Source organism: Borostomias antarcticus (assembly GCF_949987555.1).
Source record: "Borostomias antarcticus genome assembly, chromosome: 11".
Taxonomy (NCBI): Eukaryota; Metazoa; Chordata; class Actinopteri; order Stomiiformes; family Stomiidae; genus Borostomias; species Borostomias antarcticus.
In genome coordinates this window covers 23,976,878-23,994,851 of record NC_140244.1, presented here as the reverse complement: position 1 = coordinate 23,994,851, position 17,974 = coordinate 23,976,878, and the positions used below count along the sequence as shown (strand labels likewise).

General features: G+C 46.6%; 2 protein-coding genes across 2 annotated transcripts in view; both read right to left on the bottom strand.

Moving 5' to 3' along the window:
- The window catches only part of src (v-src avian sarcoma (Schmidt-Ruppin A-2) viral oncogene homolog), a 34,989-nt gene extending 23,929 nt beyond the window's left edge, over positions 1 to 11,060 (bottom strand). Inside the window, exon 1 of the mRNA XM_084445818.1 lies at positions 10,708 to 11,060. The gene's annotated coding sequence lies outside the window, so the exon portion shown is untranslated. The remainder of the gene's footprint in view (positions 1 to 10,707) is intronic.
- A 3,044-nt stretch (positions 11,061 to 14,104) lies between these two features.
- Positions 14,105 to 17,755, bottom strand: kcng1 (potassium voltage-gated channel, subfamily G, member 1; the record flags this gene model as incomplete). Its single annotated transcript, XM_084445337.1, has 2 exons — positions 14,105 to 14,884; positions 16,973 to 17,755. 2 exons carry the CDS (start codon positions 17,753 to 17,755, stop codon positions 14,105 to 14,107), a joined length of 1,563 nt encoding a protein of 520 aa, XP_084301463.1.
- Positions 17,756 to 17,974: the final 219 nt, after the last annotated feature.

The following is a 17,974-nucleotide window of genomic DNA, read 5'->3' as shown; positions in this document are numbered from 1 at the left end:
TGTGGTCATGTGTTCGGAGGAGAAATGGAGGGAATGAGAGAGAGATGGAAAGAGACGAGAGAGAGAGGGAGGAAGGGAGGGAGGGAGAAGAAAGAGATAATCCTCAAGGGATTTAGCTCTCTCTCTCTAGCTCTCTCTATCCCCAATCATTTCAGAAGATTTCCAGAGAGACATGAGGAAATTAAAGGAATTCAATTCCTGTCCCAGTCAAGGTTATGTCACTTCCGGTCCCAGCCAAGGATACGTCACTTCCTGTCACTGCCAAGGCTATGGCTGTGCTCCGAATCGCTTACTTCTACTTTTTACTATTAGTACGTACTACAGCTGCCCTTATAAAGTATGTACATTGCATGCACTATGCATACAAATGGGAGATACTAGCCAACTGTACTTCAAGCTAAATATCGCAGAGTTGACCAAATGAACGGGATCAACAATAGGCTAGTTGAAAAATGACGGTATAAAACCTCAAATGAGCCCCTGACAGACTGGCCTCATATTTGATTTGGGTGTCCTGTAGAGTGTTTGGGTGAGTTTTCTTTGAATGCTAGTCTACTGCATCACGCTAGCATTAGCATGCCACTAACGCCGGAACGAGACAGCTGGTATGGAATCAGCTGAAAATGTTCTCCATCAATCAACAACATTATGGGTAAGTCGTAAATGAGACTAAGTCCAAAATTCTGAAGTAATGTCACTTTATTAAGTTTTTGAACGTTTTTGAACTGAATTAATGTCACTTAATTAAGTTTTGTTTTTTTAAGGCAAGAAAGTAATGTAGATTCCCAATATGTGGTCAGCTTTCCAAATTACCCGTTTGCAAACCTGTTCCTCTTCTGTTACAGGAAACCAAACTTGTTTGTTCATGTGAAGATACAAACTGGGACCGTCATTCGTGTCTGGATGGTGACAGGCAGTCAAATAACATCATATCATACCAACAAGCATTTATTTGGGAATGCATAGCTGGCTGGCATAACCAGTGTGTTGACGTTTCGTTTTGACAACTGATAAATCGATAAGGATGAATGATACTATGATGTCATGCTACCACATCATCATGTCACTGTCGGTGTCATGGTCCGTCTGAGCCATTTCTGTGACTCGATGGATGTGACAAATCTGTTGCGCAGAGGATTGCACTTCACACAGTCCGAAATCTTTCTTTGCATACTATAGAAGTATACGATTCAGAACACAACCTATGTCACTTCCTGTCCCAGCCAAGGCTATAGACTCCCTATCACAGCCAAGGCTATGTCACTTCCTGTCCCAGCCAAGGCCATGTCAGCCAAACAGCAGATGAGCAGAAAAAAACATCCTCTCTCTCTCAGTTCCCAAACCATTATTGAACCAGAGAAGAAACACTCATTCCTCCCCCAAGCCATGTGAACTGACCTGACAGCAGAGAAGGGAACTGAGATCCACACGCTAGTGGAGACAAGAGCCAACAGTGAAGACATAGAGAAAGACAGCCACTCCAGTGAGGACTATTAGCCGACCTATTACAGCCTAACAAACTAAGAGGATATTCACAGTACATCCGCAAGAAACCTTAATCAATATACCGTGACTGGGATTTCCTAAGGTTCTTAAGGACCTGGTCTCCTTTTCATCTTACTTCAAAGAGAAAACATCTGAACAGCCTGAGATCCAGTGACCTTAGAGTGCTGCATGCCTCAGAAACTTGGGGCTTTGACCTTTGGTAGGTAGGTTGGTAGGTAGGTAGGGAGGTACAGTAGGTAGGTAGGTAGGTAGGACTTAATTGATCCCCAAGGGAAAATTACACAGTTACAGTAGCAGTGTACCAGAAGCACAATCGAATAAATGTTCTTACGCTCTTAGTCACCTGTTTTAGAAAGGAGATGCACTTGTGAGTTCTGGCAAGTAGTAGTACATTGGCTTTTCCTACGTTAAAAGCAATTATTGTAAGTCGCTTTGGATAAAAGCGTCAGCTAAATGACTGTAATGTAATGTAATATAGAAAAATTGCAGCAGCAGTAGCAGGGAAAGCTCAGGCCTCAGTGGAGGCACACTCAACAGTACATGGACATCAAGACAGCAAATAACATCTAAAATGGCGGTTCACATCATAGCAACCCTCAACATAAACACACACGTGCACAAATATGAAGGCTTATTTCACTCAGGTATGAGACATGGACAGGAATGACACAACCAGGTGTGTAGAGGGTGTGCTTGCATGTTTATGTGTGTGTACAGTATGTGTGTGTGTGTGTGTGTGTGTGTGTGCGTGTTCAAGATTCATGGATGTTTGTTTGTCATGTAACAAGATATAGGTAATATGTACCTGTGTGTGTGAGAAAGAATGTGTGTGTGTGAAGGCGTACACACGCACACACACGCACGCACACACACAGGTTTGCTAGTGCAGTGTGAATGAGCCCAGTCATGGCTTTGGAATGCAGAATGGAGGCCGAGACGAGTTGTGACTCCTCTCCCTCAGAGGAATGTGCTGGGAGCAGGTAGAGAGTAGAGAGAGAGAGACAGGTAGAGAGACAGAGAGAGAGAGCAGGTAGAGAGCAGGTAGAGAGGGGTAGAGAGAGAGAGAGATAGAGAGATAGAGAGCAGGTAGAGAGGTAGAGAGAGAGAGACAGGTAGAGAGACAGAGAGAGAGAGCAGGTAGAGAGTAGAGAGAGAGAGACAGGTAGAGAGACAGAGAGAGAGAGCAGGTAGAGAGTAGAGAGGTAGACAGGTAGAGAGTAGAGAGAGAGAGACAGGTAGAGAGACAGAGAGAGAGAGCAGGTAGAGAGTAGAGAGAGAGAGACAGGTAGAGAGACAGAGAGAGAGAGAGCAGGTAGAGAGGTAGACAGGTAGAGAGTAGAGAGAGAGAGACAGGTAGAGAGACAGAGAGAGAGAGAGCAGGTAGAGAGGTAGAGACAGGTAGAGAGAGAGACAGGTAGAGAGACAGAGAGAGAGAGCAGGTAGAGAGGGGTAGACAGGTAGAGAGACAGAGAGAGAGAGAGCAGGTAGAGAGTAGAGAGGTAGACAGGTAGAGAGTAGAGAGAGGTAGACAGGTAGAGAGACAGAGAGAGAGAGCCGGTAGAGAGGGGTAGAGAGAGAGCAGGTAGAGAGTAGAGAGGTAGAGACAGATAGAGAGACAGAGAGAGAGAGCAGGTAGAGACAGGTAGAGAGAGAGCAGGTAGAGAGTAGAGAGAGAGACAGATAGAGAGACAGAGAGAGAGAACAGGTAGAGAGGTAGAGAGAGCAGGTAGAGGGTAGAGAGAGGTAGAGAGGTAGAGAGAGAGGAGGTAGAGAGTAGACAGGTAGAGAGACAGGTAGAGAGGTAGAGAGAGAGCAGGTAGAGGGTAGAGAGAGGTAGAGAGGCAGGTAGAGAGGTAGAGAGCAGGTAGAGAGATAGAGAGAGAGCAGATAGAGAGATAGGCCCAGTCCCAATGTCCACCCTTGCAGACTCGCAGACTTAAGGGCGCGCTCCCGCGAAGTCCGCGAGGGCTTAGGGGTGTCCCAATGTCAACTCGGCAAGTGCGCGAGGGCTCTCCGGCAGCCATTTTGAGCCCTTTATGGCCCCTTCCCGTAAGTCTGCATTTCTGCAGACTTAGCCCAAGGGAATTACCCACAGTTCATAGCGTCGTGACGTGAAACACGGGGTTACCTGAAGAACAGCCAATAAACAAGCACGGACAGATCAACCAACCGTAACGTTCACGTTACAGAACAAAATATGTTTTCATGTTTTCAGCTGGACTTGCTTATCTGCACAAGTAGCCTTATAATTAATTTGGTTTCATTATTTTTAAGTATGGGTTATTAACCCCATGGGTTTGTATAATGTGATTTGTTTAAAAATATGTAGGCTATGGTTATAATTTACATCGATTTCTGTTGCTCTAAATCATATGATTGCCCAGTTAAAAGCAGTATGACATTAATTACCCATTTCGGTGCAGTGTTCTTTGAATTGAGATTTCCAACATGAATATGGAAAGAGTTGTGAGGTGCAGGAATGTGTATACATAATATATTATCATTCTTAAGTTAATACTTTTGGATTCATCACAAACAAGAATCACAGGCAGTAATGTAGGATCGATGCGATCCTACTAACAAATACTGGGTTGGGTTGATATTTGATCGCAGATGCGATCGCATATGACCACAAAATGAAATGATTTCAAGTTGAACAAATGTTTTGAGGGTAACACAGAGAGTTCTGATAATGTAAAGGGGATTTGACTCAGCCAAAATTAATTTACACGAAGGCCTACAAGAAAAACATGTACAATTTACAAATTGATTTAAAAAAAGCCCCACGCCCACAATAGTAAGAAATATGTTTTCACGTCAACGTAACGTGATGTCACAAGTGCTGTCCCATTCCTTGTTATATCAATTCGAGCCCTTGCATCCTCTCACACTCGATCACTTCACCAGGTGACGTCAATAAGTCTGTGAGGGCTCAGGGCTTGAGGGTTTAGGGGGGACATTGGGATTGGGCCATAGAGAGGTAGAGACAGGTAGAGAGGTAGAGAGAGAGCAGGTAGAGAGGTAGAGAGCAGGTAGAGAGAGAGCTGGTAGAGAGGTAGAGACAGGTAGAGAGGTAGAGAGGGGTAGAGAGGTAGAGAGCAGGTAGAGAGAGAGCTGGTAGAGAGGTAGAGATGGGTAGAGAGGTAGAGACAGGTAGAGAGGTAGAGACAGGTAGAGAGACAGGTAGAGAGGTAGAGACAGAGACACCGCCCATCCACCCAGAACGCACCAACCCGGAACATTCGAATGCCAAACACCCACGTCTAAACGCTGAGCCAGAACACGCGCTCAACAGAACTGACTTGTTTCTCTTTAGGATCATAGGTTTGGCCAAGATGAGTAAGTGAACCATGACAATGAATGGTCATATTTTATAAAAATAGCCACAAATGACAAATGGAACATCTGGACCTATGACCATCAGATGACAGTGTGGGGTTTTACACTTGACTCGTAATAACCAATCCGTGTCCCTTTTTAGGACACTAGACCAGGAGGTATACTTCCTCAACGAGGAGGTGACAGACATAAAGCAGAACAGTGAAGTGAAAAACAACCAGAACCTGTTCTAAATTTTACTCCAGAAACAGCTGGAGAGAAGCCCAAGTCCTGATAAAACCAAGGCCTGTACAGTATCTGTGAGCACGGACAGTTACAAACACGCTACATAAACATAGCTGGTGAAAATTCATGACCCGAGGGGGGGAGGGAGGGGATATGTGACAGCTTTTAGTGGGCTGCTGGCAGTAATTCACAATATGCATCAATCAATAAGCACTTTATCAACATGGTCGTTAATATTCTGGATTTGAACGATTCTGGCTTCTTGAAGGTAGGGCGGGGCCTGGTCTGTGGCCTCCACAAGGCGTGGCTCCTGCTCGCTCCTCAACCGTCCCTCTGACAACCAGCCGGACGCTGAGGGGTGACCGGAGGCCACGTTCCCAGGGAGCAGCAGGACAGTGAGGGGACATTGGAGGCCACGTTCCCAGGGAGCAGCAGGACAGTGAGGGGACATTGGAGGCCACGTCCCCAGGGAGCAGCAGGACAGTGAGGGGACATTGGAGGCCACGTCCCCAGAAAGCTCCTCCTGCCTGGCGCAGGTCCCTCCCAGGGGAGAAGTCTCTCGTAACAGAAGCCAGGCTGGCCCTGCTAGTCAAGCGCGGCTGATTCAATCACTCATCGGAATTCCCCATCACCTGTTGTTTTCTGTCAACTGGCTGTTCTGATGCAAGATACGGTTACATTTTGCACCCAATGTTTCTTTTAACAATGAAAGCTTGCGTTATTTATCTGTCGTTACGTCCGAAAAACATGGCACTTATGGGTTACAGTCTCAGGACGCTATTCTCATGACCGTTCCTAAAGTTGAGACTGAGTTGTACAAGGAGGCCTTTATGTTTTCTGCACCATCTGCTTGGAATGGCAGCAGAATCGGCTTTAACTCCGGGACCTAGTCACTCTCACTGAATTTAAAAGCAGTATATAGTTAATAGAATCTATTGACAATTGCAAATGCTTGATGGTATTTTCCGCCTGTTCGTTTGTTGCGTTGCACCTTGAGCTTGACTGTCGTCTTGATGTGAGTTTTATGTTGCGTCTGAAACGACATGTGCTGCTGCCTTCTTCAGCAGGCCTCTCTTATAAAATAGATTTTAATCTCAGTGAAGCAAACCTGGTTAAATAAAAATTAAATAGTAATTTTTAAAAAAACATTGTACTATAGATAAAATGGCTCCAACTGGAAAGTACCTAATTTAGTTGTATGTCCACTGCTTTCTGAGCCACAAGGCCATGTGGTGTGTCCAATAGCTTCCATTACCTTAAAGGCCCCCCGTACCAGAGGATATGAGATTATCTTGTTTACTCACATCCTCTTAGGCTCACAACAGAATGAGCTGAATCTTTCCTGTCCCTCCACTCAGAGAGGGTAGAGAGGCAGACCGTCAGGGTCAATCTGTCAATAGGGAATCCGCAGACGGTAAAGCTCGTGTTAGTATCTTGGTTTCCAGGACGTCAGAAGACAGCAGAACCCGGGCTGCTGCCGTGTCTGGATCCCGGCATCTCTCCCCGGGCCCCCCGGGGCCACAGCTGTGACTACTACACAACAACACCCAGCTGTGACTACACAACAACAACACCCAGCGTCATCTCCCTGCATCCCGAGTCCCTTCCTGTCGCTAAAGAGCCAAGCGAACTGGAGGCGAGAGTGATGGCCGTCCCAACAAGGGAGGGATTGAGGGGAGATGTGTGGCCTCTGTCACCCTTGGAACATTCCCAGCGCAGACCTCCAGGAAGTGGTCGGGAACCCCGGGAGGATACAGTCCCTCCTCTGTTTCTCCCCCATCGGCTACAATCAGACACTCCATTCAAATGTCCAGGCCAGGCAGCCACGGGCCCAGAGAGAGATAAGAGACCGCAGTCAAGCCGGGACGATAGATCTGTGTTCTACACTGACCCCCCCTCCTCCCTCCCTCCTCCCATTATCATTCAACTTCTGAAGCTAAGCATTTGACAAGACATTTACACATCATCCATGGTTTTTGCATAATGCATTTGACTGGGACAACTTTATTGCGGAGTGCCCGACTCATGTGGTTACTCGTGACGGGAGTGATGGACGTGATGGAGAGAAGTGACAAGCCCAGGTTTTATGTTCCAGGTCTACTTCCTTCTTCCCCTCTGGACCAGAACCAGAAGTAGAGAAGGATGTCAGGCCCATATAAGAACAAGGCAGATGTCCAGCTCTTTGTCTGCACTGTCCAGTGTCCATAAGAAATCTATGCTGTCGAAAAGCATCTCCTCAAAAGAAGGGAGAACAGGCGGCATCCTCTCGCGCTAATGGCCGCCCTTGAACATCGCCTGGCGCTAGTTTGCAGTAAAAGTGGGCCAGAGCGACGGAAGTATGGCATCTGCGACGTGAACAATTCAATGCGTGCAGTGGGAGTGCTGTCAGAAACTTCATGCCAGCCACCAAACACATCCAACCGCATTCTCAGGACTGTGAATTATATATCTCATTGCCAGAAAAACCGAGGGATGGGGGTATACGGGTAAAGACAAGTCTTTTGTTTGTTAAGTGCTCTTCACGCCATCAGAGAACACTGTTTGTCCAACAAAGCAGCAGCTAGCTACTGTATAGTCACACATTTCTGTTTCATTCTGCTGTTTGTCATCCACTCGGTTCCTCAGGCCAATGAACTAGACCCTGTTCATAATATTACAACCGACTAGAAATGTGCATTTCCTGGAGAAAGCTGCCTCAAAGGCCATTCAGACAGGAAGTGACAACGGCACCACTGTGCTCCGAAACACAGTATTTCCAGTAGCCTGGCCACGCCACGGCGGACTTTCGCTGCGTTGAGGCTAAGCACAGGTGCAGCTCAGCGTCTGGCTCGGAGAGTACTGGGCGTGAAGTAGGTTGAGCTTTGGGCACTGAGTCGCCACGACCAGCGTCAAGGGCAGCTCAAACTGCGTCCTGTCTGAGAGAAATGACCTGCCACCACCTGCAAAACCATTTCCTTTTTGGGGGGTTGTCTTGCTGTTGCCTCTCCTGTCCACCTGTTGTCGCTTTCATTTGTACCAACGCAGGTGAAATTGATTCACAATTGTGTACGCTTCCTAACTGGACATATTGATATCCCATAAGTTTAATTGACTTAGTGTTAAACTGTGATGATTAAGTCATTTTTTGGAGCAGTGTAGACGGACAGATTGATCGATAGACCACGACTCCACAGGCACTGTGCACTACAGTAGTCTAGTCAGTTTGGTTCACAAACGGTTAACAGGACTACCGGGACCCTTGTTTGTGAAGTTTAGAGCACAAAATGCGAAGGAACATATTAACTTATTTCGTCTAGGCCATATTAGGTTTATTTCCTTAACTCTAAGCAACGAAATAAATAGCAAAACAAACTGATTTAAACACATAATCCCTCAAATAGTAGCTTATAGATTGCAATGCTGAGTAGGGCTGTGGGTATGTCAAAAAATGCCTTCATCCATCCTATGTATTATGCGGCCATAACAACAAGACATTATTAATACATTGTTAAGAGATGAAACCACTTGTTTTCGAGGCTGGTTGTACAGGCCTGGGTGTCAAACAGGAAACAGACCCTCCATTGATAGCAGGCCCGGGGTATCAGCCTCACTGACTGACCACTGCAGCCCAGGGCCAAACTGGGCTCAGTCCACTGCCATGTTACCAATCAAAAGGAACTTCTGCCTCAAGAGCCACTTTCCAGTGATCTCATTGGAGCCAAAGGAAAGTTCCAGAACGGTCACTGCAGGGCATTCATGAGATTCCAAGGAGCATTAGGTCCCTTCTGTGGGGCCTGAAATCTGGCAGTCCAGAGTACAATGGACCGTCCAGCTAGGCGTGGAGAAACTGACCAGCTGAACACGCCAGCCGTGAATGTGCCATAAATGGAGTCACAGGCAGTTGAATCATTAGCCACTCTTTTTTCAATAAATGAAATATTTATTATCATCTAAACCGAACTGGATGATTTAGTTCATGCAACCTGGTACAACCGTAACATTTGAAAACAGTGATGTAAAAACATGTTAACTAGCATTCCTCTTACATGTTTGGGGTATTACATTAAGCTAATTCACTGCAGTCTGTGAGGAATTATAAGATGGTTTTAAGTTAAGCTACACTGGAAAGCTATGCTTGCCAACCAATATAATATCTCAATCATGCATATTACATGAAAAATCAATCCCCACATCAATCCCCACAGCACAGACATGCTTCTGAGATATGTATTATACAGTCACAATAACACGTTTCAACACCAGCAGGCTACACACCAACATTTAATGAAATAGCATCAATGTGAATTTAATTTCTACATCCATTACATTGTTCTGAGAATCCTAACCCATGAATACCGCAGGCAAATAATTAGAGCAACTGAATACCTGAATGTTGCAGTTCTAAAGTATAATGTATATGCAAGGAACAGTATAATGTATATACGGAACGAAGGACAGGGTGAATAACACCGACAAGATACCGGATCTGCCTGGCTTTGTCTGTTACAGTATCTTGCCTTCGGGCAGATCGAAAGGTAACAGTGCCAGGATAAGTGGGGTTCCAAAAAGTGTGTGTGTGCGTGTGTGTGTGTGTGTGTGTGTGTGCGTGCGTGCGTGCGCGCGCGCTACCGCACACGCACTTGTTGTTTGCCACCAACACTAATAAACAGATGTTGCCTGTTCTTTTGCACTATAAGCACTGAAATACTTCCAAGTGTATTTCCAGCAGTGTGCTGCTCCCGTCATCTCTAAAGCACTGACCCATGCAATCACATGAAGACATGGCTAACAGACCCTCCAAAAACACAACACAACTCATATGGTCATAAAAGCAAATGACTCTAACGCTAGTCTAACGCTTCATTGTGTGTTTCGTTCATCTCGAGTGGGAGAGCCCTAATCCTAAGCGTATGACACAGCCCATAGCTCGGTGAGTGGGTGGAGGAAGAATGTGCGGAGAGAAACATATGAAAAACACACACTTTTAAAGATAAAGATGCAGCCGCATACCACATCTGACCTGTGTGAATTCATCCCCTGCTCCCCCCCCTCTCTCTCTCTCTCACACACACACGCACGTACACACACACACACACGCACGTACACACACACACACACACGCACACGCACACGCACACGCACACGCACACACACGCACACACACACACACACACTTACTGTACTAAGAGACACTACGGATATCTATGCTTTTAATGTTCCAGGGACCTGCATTAAACAAACTCAGAAAACCTTAAAGTGTCCTGAAATATTTAGGGAGCCAGCCAGCCACACCTGAATTCATAGAGAAGAAATTGTCAAACACGATTACTTCTGAGACACTTGTCAAATTCAAAGGAGCCTAGGCTATAGCCTAAATCAAAGTACCCATAGGCTACCTGTACCCGACAAATCACACACATCCGCGGAGTAGGCTACCCGGTGGATCGGACTGACCAATAAAAATGTAGCACATTTAACTGCTGAAATACACGTTTGCTTGACAAGTCAGTTTCAACCATTTGACCGAGCTGAACTAGAAAATCCACCTAAACATGGTCAAACGGAAGCTTTGTTGCGAGTAGCCTAGCTACTTCCATTCAGTGTAACCGGTGGATTGGTAGACTGTCATTGCCCTAGTATAAAACAACAAGTTCTTACCCCGACGCGTAGGCTTCCAGTTATTTGTCGTTCTTTTGTCTTTTTCCTCCACACCTTTGTCCACCAGAATGTTGCAGGTAAATTGTTAAGGACTACAACATCGAAGGAGGATCGAGTGATAACGATGCTCAAGCAATGTCGATGCTCACAGCAGACGATCAATGCCAGAAGTGGTGAGGGATCCCATTCAACCAGAGGGGCGGTCTAGTAAGGTCAGAATAACGTGGATTGCCTCCGAAGCGCAGCGGCACTCTGATTGTGGCAATCATCTCACTCCAAATCAACAAGAGCATTTTCAGAGCATCCTTCTCGTCGTTTAATGGCTGTAGATGAAATGATTGGGCGATCGCTTTACATTTTCACACGACACAATATCTTCTGCATTGAATCTAGCTGCTATGCGTGGTGGAGAATCAGAATCAAAACATTGGGGGTGTGGACGGGGGCGGTGTTGAGGCGGCAGTGGGAGGAGTATGGGAGAGTGGGATATGTGGGGCCGTAGAGTTTAATAGGTTTCAATTCCCAAAGAAAATTAAAATAGTCGAATAGGCCTAGGAAAGCTACTAGACCTGGGCTAAAGTTCAGTAGGCTATTCACAGCTTTCACAACAGATCTAACTCACTATTTTTGTGGTTAAAATGCTCGAGTTAACGGCATTATAGTTAGGCTAATATTTTAATTAATTAACATAGCTATGCTTGTGTGTCCTATTCAATCCATTCAATGCAGTGTTTGGTGAAAGATTGTACAAGTGCAGGTCCCTGCTAGAGCTGTCTTTGTGGCCCTCTGCTTCCACCTACTGTTCGTGGACCAGCAGCCTATTTCATGATGAAATGAAGGAAAGCAGGGGTCAGAGTGAAAACTGTCAAACAAACATTTTCAACATTCAGAAATGTTTACTGTACATGCAGAAACAAGGAATTATCAGGTAGACGTTTTCAATTCACATTTACTTTAAATGACAAAATAAGTTATAAACAGCAATAAATCAACAGAAAAAAGCCTAGTAAATGTATCCATTGAAACTAATTTGTGTAATACAGTTAAGTCCATAAATATTTGGACATTGACACAGTTTTATGTCATTTTGGCTCTGTACACCACCACAATGGATTTGAAATGAAACAATGTGCATTAAGTACATACTTTCCGCTTTAATGTGAGGGTATTTACATCCAAATCAGGTGAATGGTGTAGGAATTACAAACAATTTTATACGCAGCACCCCTCTTTTTAAGGAACCAAAAGTAATTGGACAATTTGCTGCTCAGCTGTTCCATGGCCAAGTGTGTGTTATTCTCTCGTTATTTCATTTACAAGGAGCAGATAAACAGTCTAGAGTTGATTTCAAGAATGGCATTTGGAATCTGTTGCTGTCAACTCTCAATATGAAATCCAAAGAGCTGTCAATATCAGTGACTCAAGCCATCATTAAGCCAGACAATCAAAACAAACCCATCAGAGAGATAGCAAAAACATTAGGTGTGGCCAAATCAACTATTTGGTACATTCTTAAAAAGAAAGAACGCACTGATGAGACAAGATATATAGTGCTTTTATCCAAAGCGCTTTACAATGGCCTCTCATTCACACACCAATGGTGGCATGCAAGGTGCTAGCCTGCTCATTGGGAGCAATTTGGGGTTCAGTGTCTTGCCCAAGGCAAGGTCTTGCCAAAAACTTCAACATGTGGACAGGAGCAGCCGGGATTCAAACCACTGACTCTGTGATCATTGGACGACCCGCTCTACCACTGAGCCATAGCCGCCCCAATGGCCAAGTCAATCACCTGACCTCAATCCAATTGAGCATGCATTTCACTTGCTGAAGAACTGAATGGAAACCGCCTAAAGAACAAGCAGGAACTGAAGACAGTTGCAGTAGAGGCCTGGCAGAGCATCACCAGGGACAAAACCTGTCATCTGGTGATGTTTATGGGCTCCAGACCTCAGGCTGTCATTGACTGCAAGGGATTTGCAACCAAATATTAAAAAGGACCATTTGATTTATGATTATGTTAGTTTGTCCAATTACTTTTGGTCCCTTAAAAAGGAGACGGGTTACCACATATAAAATGTGTTGTAATTCCTACACCATTCACCTGATTTGGATGTAAATACCCTTAAATTAAAGCTGAAAGTCTGCTCTTAAAGCACATATAGAATGTTTCATTTCAAATCCTTTGTGGTGACGTACAGAGCCAAAATGATGAAAATGTCCAAATATTTATGGACCTAACTGTAAATAACACAATAACAGGCATGAATACACACTGTACTGTTCAAACATTGCATATTATAAACAGCCCTGGGGTTAAGGGCAGGGTAGATCACATAACATACAGCACAATCAATAGGCTATACACTTCTAAGCTGGGTAATTCTACATGAAGACAGAGGTTGAAAAGCACATAATTTCATTACAGTAACATGTAGGTCACCAGAGCACATGTTGAGAAGCACACCGACTCCTGACTGTCTCTGTAAGGGACTTGTTTTACATCACTGGGAGCACATTACATCACTAAATTAATTTAGCCAGATCGCAATCAGTGTAGGAGGACAGCAGTAGTTTGAATTATACAAGTGGATGAGTTTCAGCGACAGGGGCATCACTGCATTAGCCTGGCTGCCATGCCTCTTTGTGTTGCCACACTTTATTGTTGTGTTTATTGTCGTACAACATATAGTTTTCATTTTGATGTATAGCTTTATGAAATATTCCATATTGTTTTGGAAAAGAAAACCCAATACTGTTACACGATTCATGACTGTATTCCATCTGTTACTGGGCGAACACTGGGCAGTAGCTGTGTGGTGTGCTATGGGGCGTTGGGTTTCTGGGACTGTATACATCGTCCAGGGACGAACAGACGCAGTCATTCTAAAAATGGAAGCAGTGACCAAGTCTTAACCTCCCCTTTTTCTTTTAACTCTCTCTCTCTCTCTCTCTCTCTACCCCTCTCCTCCTCCTCTCTCTCTCTCTCTACCCCTCTCCTCCTCTCTCTCTCTCTCTCTCTCTCTCTCTCCCTCTCCTCCTCTCTCTCCCTCTCTCTCTCCCTCTCTCTCTCTCTCTCTCCCTCCCTCCCTCCCTCTCTCTCTCTCTCTCTCTCTCTCTCTCTCTCTCTCTCGCCCTCTCTCTCTCTCTCCCTCCCTCTCTCCCTCCCTCTCTCTCTCTCTCTCTCTCTCTCTCTCTCTCTCTCTCTCTCTCTCTCTCTCTCTCTCTCCCTCCCTCTCTCTCTCTCTCTCTCTCGCCCTCTCTCTCTCTCTCTCTCTCTCTACCCTCTCTCTCTCTCCCTCCCTCCCTCTCTCTCTCTCTCTCTCTCTCTCTCGCCCTCTCTCTCTCTCTCTCCCTCCCTCTCTCCCTCCCTCTATGCTGCTCTGCGTTTTCTCCAGGCTCAGTCGTCCAGGTCCCTGTGCTCCGACGCCCCCACGGGGAAGAGCGCGTCGCTGTCCAGGGACAGGCTGCTGTCCATCCCCGCCATGCGGCTGCGCAACAGGAAGTGAGTCCTCCTCTGCAGCAGCCTCTGCTGCTCCTGCTTCAGCTCCATGTAGGAGCGCGAGAAGGTGTGGAAGATGGAGGTGACGGGAAACGCCATGAGCAGGATGCCGCTCAGGATGCTGGACAGCGCCACCACCTGGCCGGGGATGCTCCTCGGAACCATGTCCCCGTAGCCCACCGTCGTCATGGTGATGACGGCCCACCAGTAGGTGGCGGGGATGCTACTGAACTCGTGCGTGGCGGCCATCTCGTTCTCCATCAGATAGAGCAGCGGGGAGAAGAGGGCGATGCCCACACACAGGAAGAGGAGGAGCAGGCCGAACTCGCGCGTGCAGCGGCGCGCCGTCAGGCCCAACGTCTGCAGCCCCAGCGAGTGTCTGGCCAGACGCATCACGTAGAGGATCCTGAGGGCCCGGAGGACCCTGAGCACCAGGCCCACCTTGTCCAGGTAGCTGCTGCCGGAGCCCGGCCGCCTCTCGCCCGTGGAGGTGCTGTCCACCACCAGGGTGATGTAGTAGGGCAAGATGGCCACCACGTCGATCAGGTTGAGCGGCCGGCAAAGGAAGGCCAGCTTGCTACGGTCCTGGATGAAGCGCAGGGTGAACTCCAAGGAGAACCAGGCCACGCACACCGTCTCCACGATGAAGATGTTGTAGCACATCTGGGAACATCTCCCCTGAGAGACGGGAAACATTGGGTTAATGTTATGTAATCGTGTCTCTCTGAAATATCATACATAGTTTAGTCTCTTAGTTCTAGATAAGGTGCAGTCTCTTAGGACAAGGTATAGTCTCGTTCAGAGAAATTGGACCTGAGGTTGTAGGAATGTGTCGATTTTGACCCCTGTTATATGGCTAGTAAAACACTAGAGGGCGCCACAATGATGTGAAAACACCATTTTCTAACAGCCCCAGGGGGCCTCATTTATCATTGAGGTACGCCATATTTTACACGGTCTTTTCCGCGTTTTCGTCGTACGCCCTCTTTTACACCTGAATTTACACGCTCTTTGATAAATGAGGCCCCAGGCATCTCCTAGTCACAGCTTGTTCTCAATCATGTGGTGTTTGAAGCCTCATCAAACATCATTTTAGGAACAGAGGACAGTCTCATTAGCATGTTGTTATTTTATCTACAGTAGAAAGGGAATAGAGGTAGACAACCAAAACTGTTAAATATTATCTGATACCAGGGAATTCCTTCAGAGCTCAGCTAAATACCTGATACCAGGGAATCCCATCAAGGCCCAGTTAAATACCTGATACCAGGGAATCCATTCAGAGCTCATATTTTATGGTACAGTATGTTGCAGTGCATCCTATAATGTTTTAGAAACCAGGTATTAAAGGTCTTAAATGAAGCCTGCGGGTGAAGAACCATATAAGTCACATTTACAGGTGTGTTACTGTTTTATAATCTCAGTGTCTTCTGACTTTTACATCAGAAGAGGGTTAAATACATATCACTACATACAGTAGAAGACATTGTGTACGATGTGCAAGTGATGTATATCATCCACACAAAATCGTATTAGGATGGTCTGTACAGCTGTTACTGATCAAGCTCTCTCATAAAAATCGATTTATGTGGTTATTCAGGCCTCAATTATAGTTTTCGATCTTGTTATTCAGACATAATTGCCATGGAAATGTTTCATAGGCTGTGACCAATCCTTCCCCATACTGCCTGAAATAAGACCTTTGAACAGATTCCATTTCAAAAAAGCATTATTATGAAATGTATTTCCACAGTGTAAGAGATAGCCTAGGTAGAATGCAATAGGCTTTCTCTGAGACACAGAAGCATATTGAGAATCAAATCCAAGGAGGTCAGGTTTAAACAAAATCTATTGGAGATTTTGGATTCAAATGCCAAGTGTGCAGTTTGAGTCACTAAACACAATGAGACACTCTTGAATCATACTGTATTCTTTTAACATAATGTTCATGTTGGAAGCCACATTTAGCGACTATTCCCCTACCACCTTCTGAGGTGGCCCCAATACTATTATTCCATCATGTGTAATTGGATGTATTTGATCCAATGGATCTGGCCGTGGATATAGAGGATGCTCAAACAACTACTGTATTCATTGCTGAAATGCAGTGTTCAGGTAAAACTGTGACTGTGTTATTTCATTACAATCCATGGTCAAATTGAAACTTTGAGCCAAAAAATAAGAAAAACTCCCCGTGACGGTAACAGGAAATGGTAACTTGGAACAAATCAGTTACGTTTGCAAACCCTGCATGAAGCTACTGTACCCGTATACCTGCGCTGAACCTCTGTGCAAAAGGATTAGAGAAACACATTGTGCCGCTCCAATATTCTATTTTTATCTCGCTGCTGCAGGCAAGAAGTTAATTACTGCAGTAATTGAAGTCAGCTGAGGATGAGTGACTTTTCTAAATGTTTTGGCAAGTTATTTTTCTTATTAGACAACCCAGCTGGTGGCCAGTATCAGTGTTTCCTGTACTCATCTCCCCCATGAGCCCCAACAAACCAGCTCGCCCTGTGGTGAGAGTGTGGTGCATTTCTATCAATACTTCCTCACAATCTACATTTCAGTCATCAAACTGGCTTCCTCACTTTATCTCCTGTCCCCCACCTCTACATACACAGGCTTGGTGAAAGAGCACCGTGCCACCTGCTCGTCTGTCACGGTAAGGACATAAGGACATAATGGAAAGACACAAAGAGAACAGCCATGAGACTATTGAGATCCGTGCCCTCTTATGACCTCTGACCTCTGCTGGCCACTCACCGCCTCCTCCTCCTCCCTCATGGCTGGCATGGTGCTGATGGACAGGTTGACGGCCGTGATGGTGACGAACAGCACAGAGAGGCAGGCGAAGATCTTCCCCGGCAGGCCCGAGTGGGGTCTCTCCACCATGTCCCTCAGCTTGACCATGCAGCGGCCCTGCCAAGACTCCGCGGCCGGGTCCGGGTCCCGTCGCCCGCTGTCCGTATCCAGCAGGTCCTCCTCCTCCTCCTCTTCCTCCTCCCGCTCCATCTCCTCACACTCCTCCGCCCTCTGGAGCAGACGGCGGCGGCAGCACCACTCCAGGCTCTCCTCCGGCAAGCCCCAGTACAGAAGCTCCTCCCTGAAGGAGAGGGCGCACATCTCCCTGAGGGAGCGTAGCTTCCCCGCCCGCAGGAAGGTGAGGATGGTGCGGAAGGCGCAGGGGCTGCGGTCGAAGAAGAACTCGTTGTGCGCCACGTCGTAGTCGTCGCAGACGCGCATGATCTCGTCGAAGCTGCTACAGAGACGGAGCTGGCCCAGTCGGGACAGGGGGAAGTCCTCCAAGGTGGTCCAGGGCAGCTGGTAGCGCGACCCGCCCACGTTTATGATGACGTGGAGCTTCCGGGCACCAGACAGAGAGGTCTCGGCATGAGCGGAGGCCTCGGGGACGAGCCGCGCCCGCTTGTAGAAGGCCCCCTTGAGGGCCTCCTTCTCCTGGAGGGGTGGGGGGTTGAGGGAGGTGTCGGAGGGGCAGCTCAGGGTGCTGTAGTCATAGTCAGAGCCGTCTCCCGCCAGCAGGGTCATGTTCACAGCCCTTCCTTTCTTGTCTGTCCCCACCTGCGCTCACATCCCTGTGGTGGGCCTCATGCCGGGACTCCCTCACCTTCCACAGCAAAGCACAGAACAAACACACACACACACACACATAAACATGATATCATAACATCATATTCAAGTGGGGTTTTTTGCAACCTGTATACATTCAAGACAACAGAAACTTTGTCTGCAAACCCCTCATCAAGT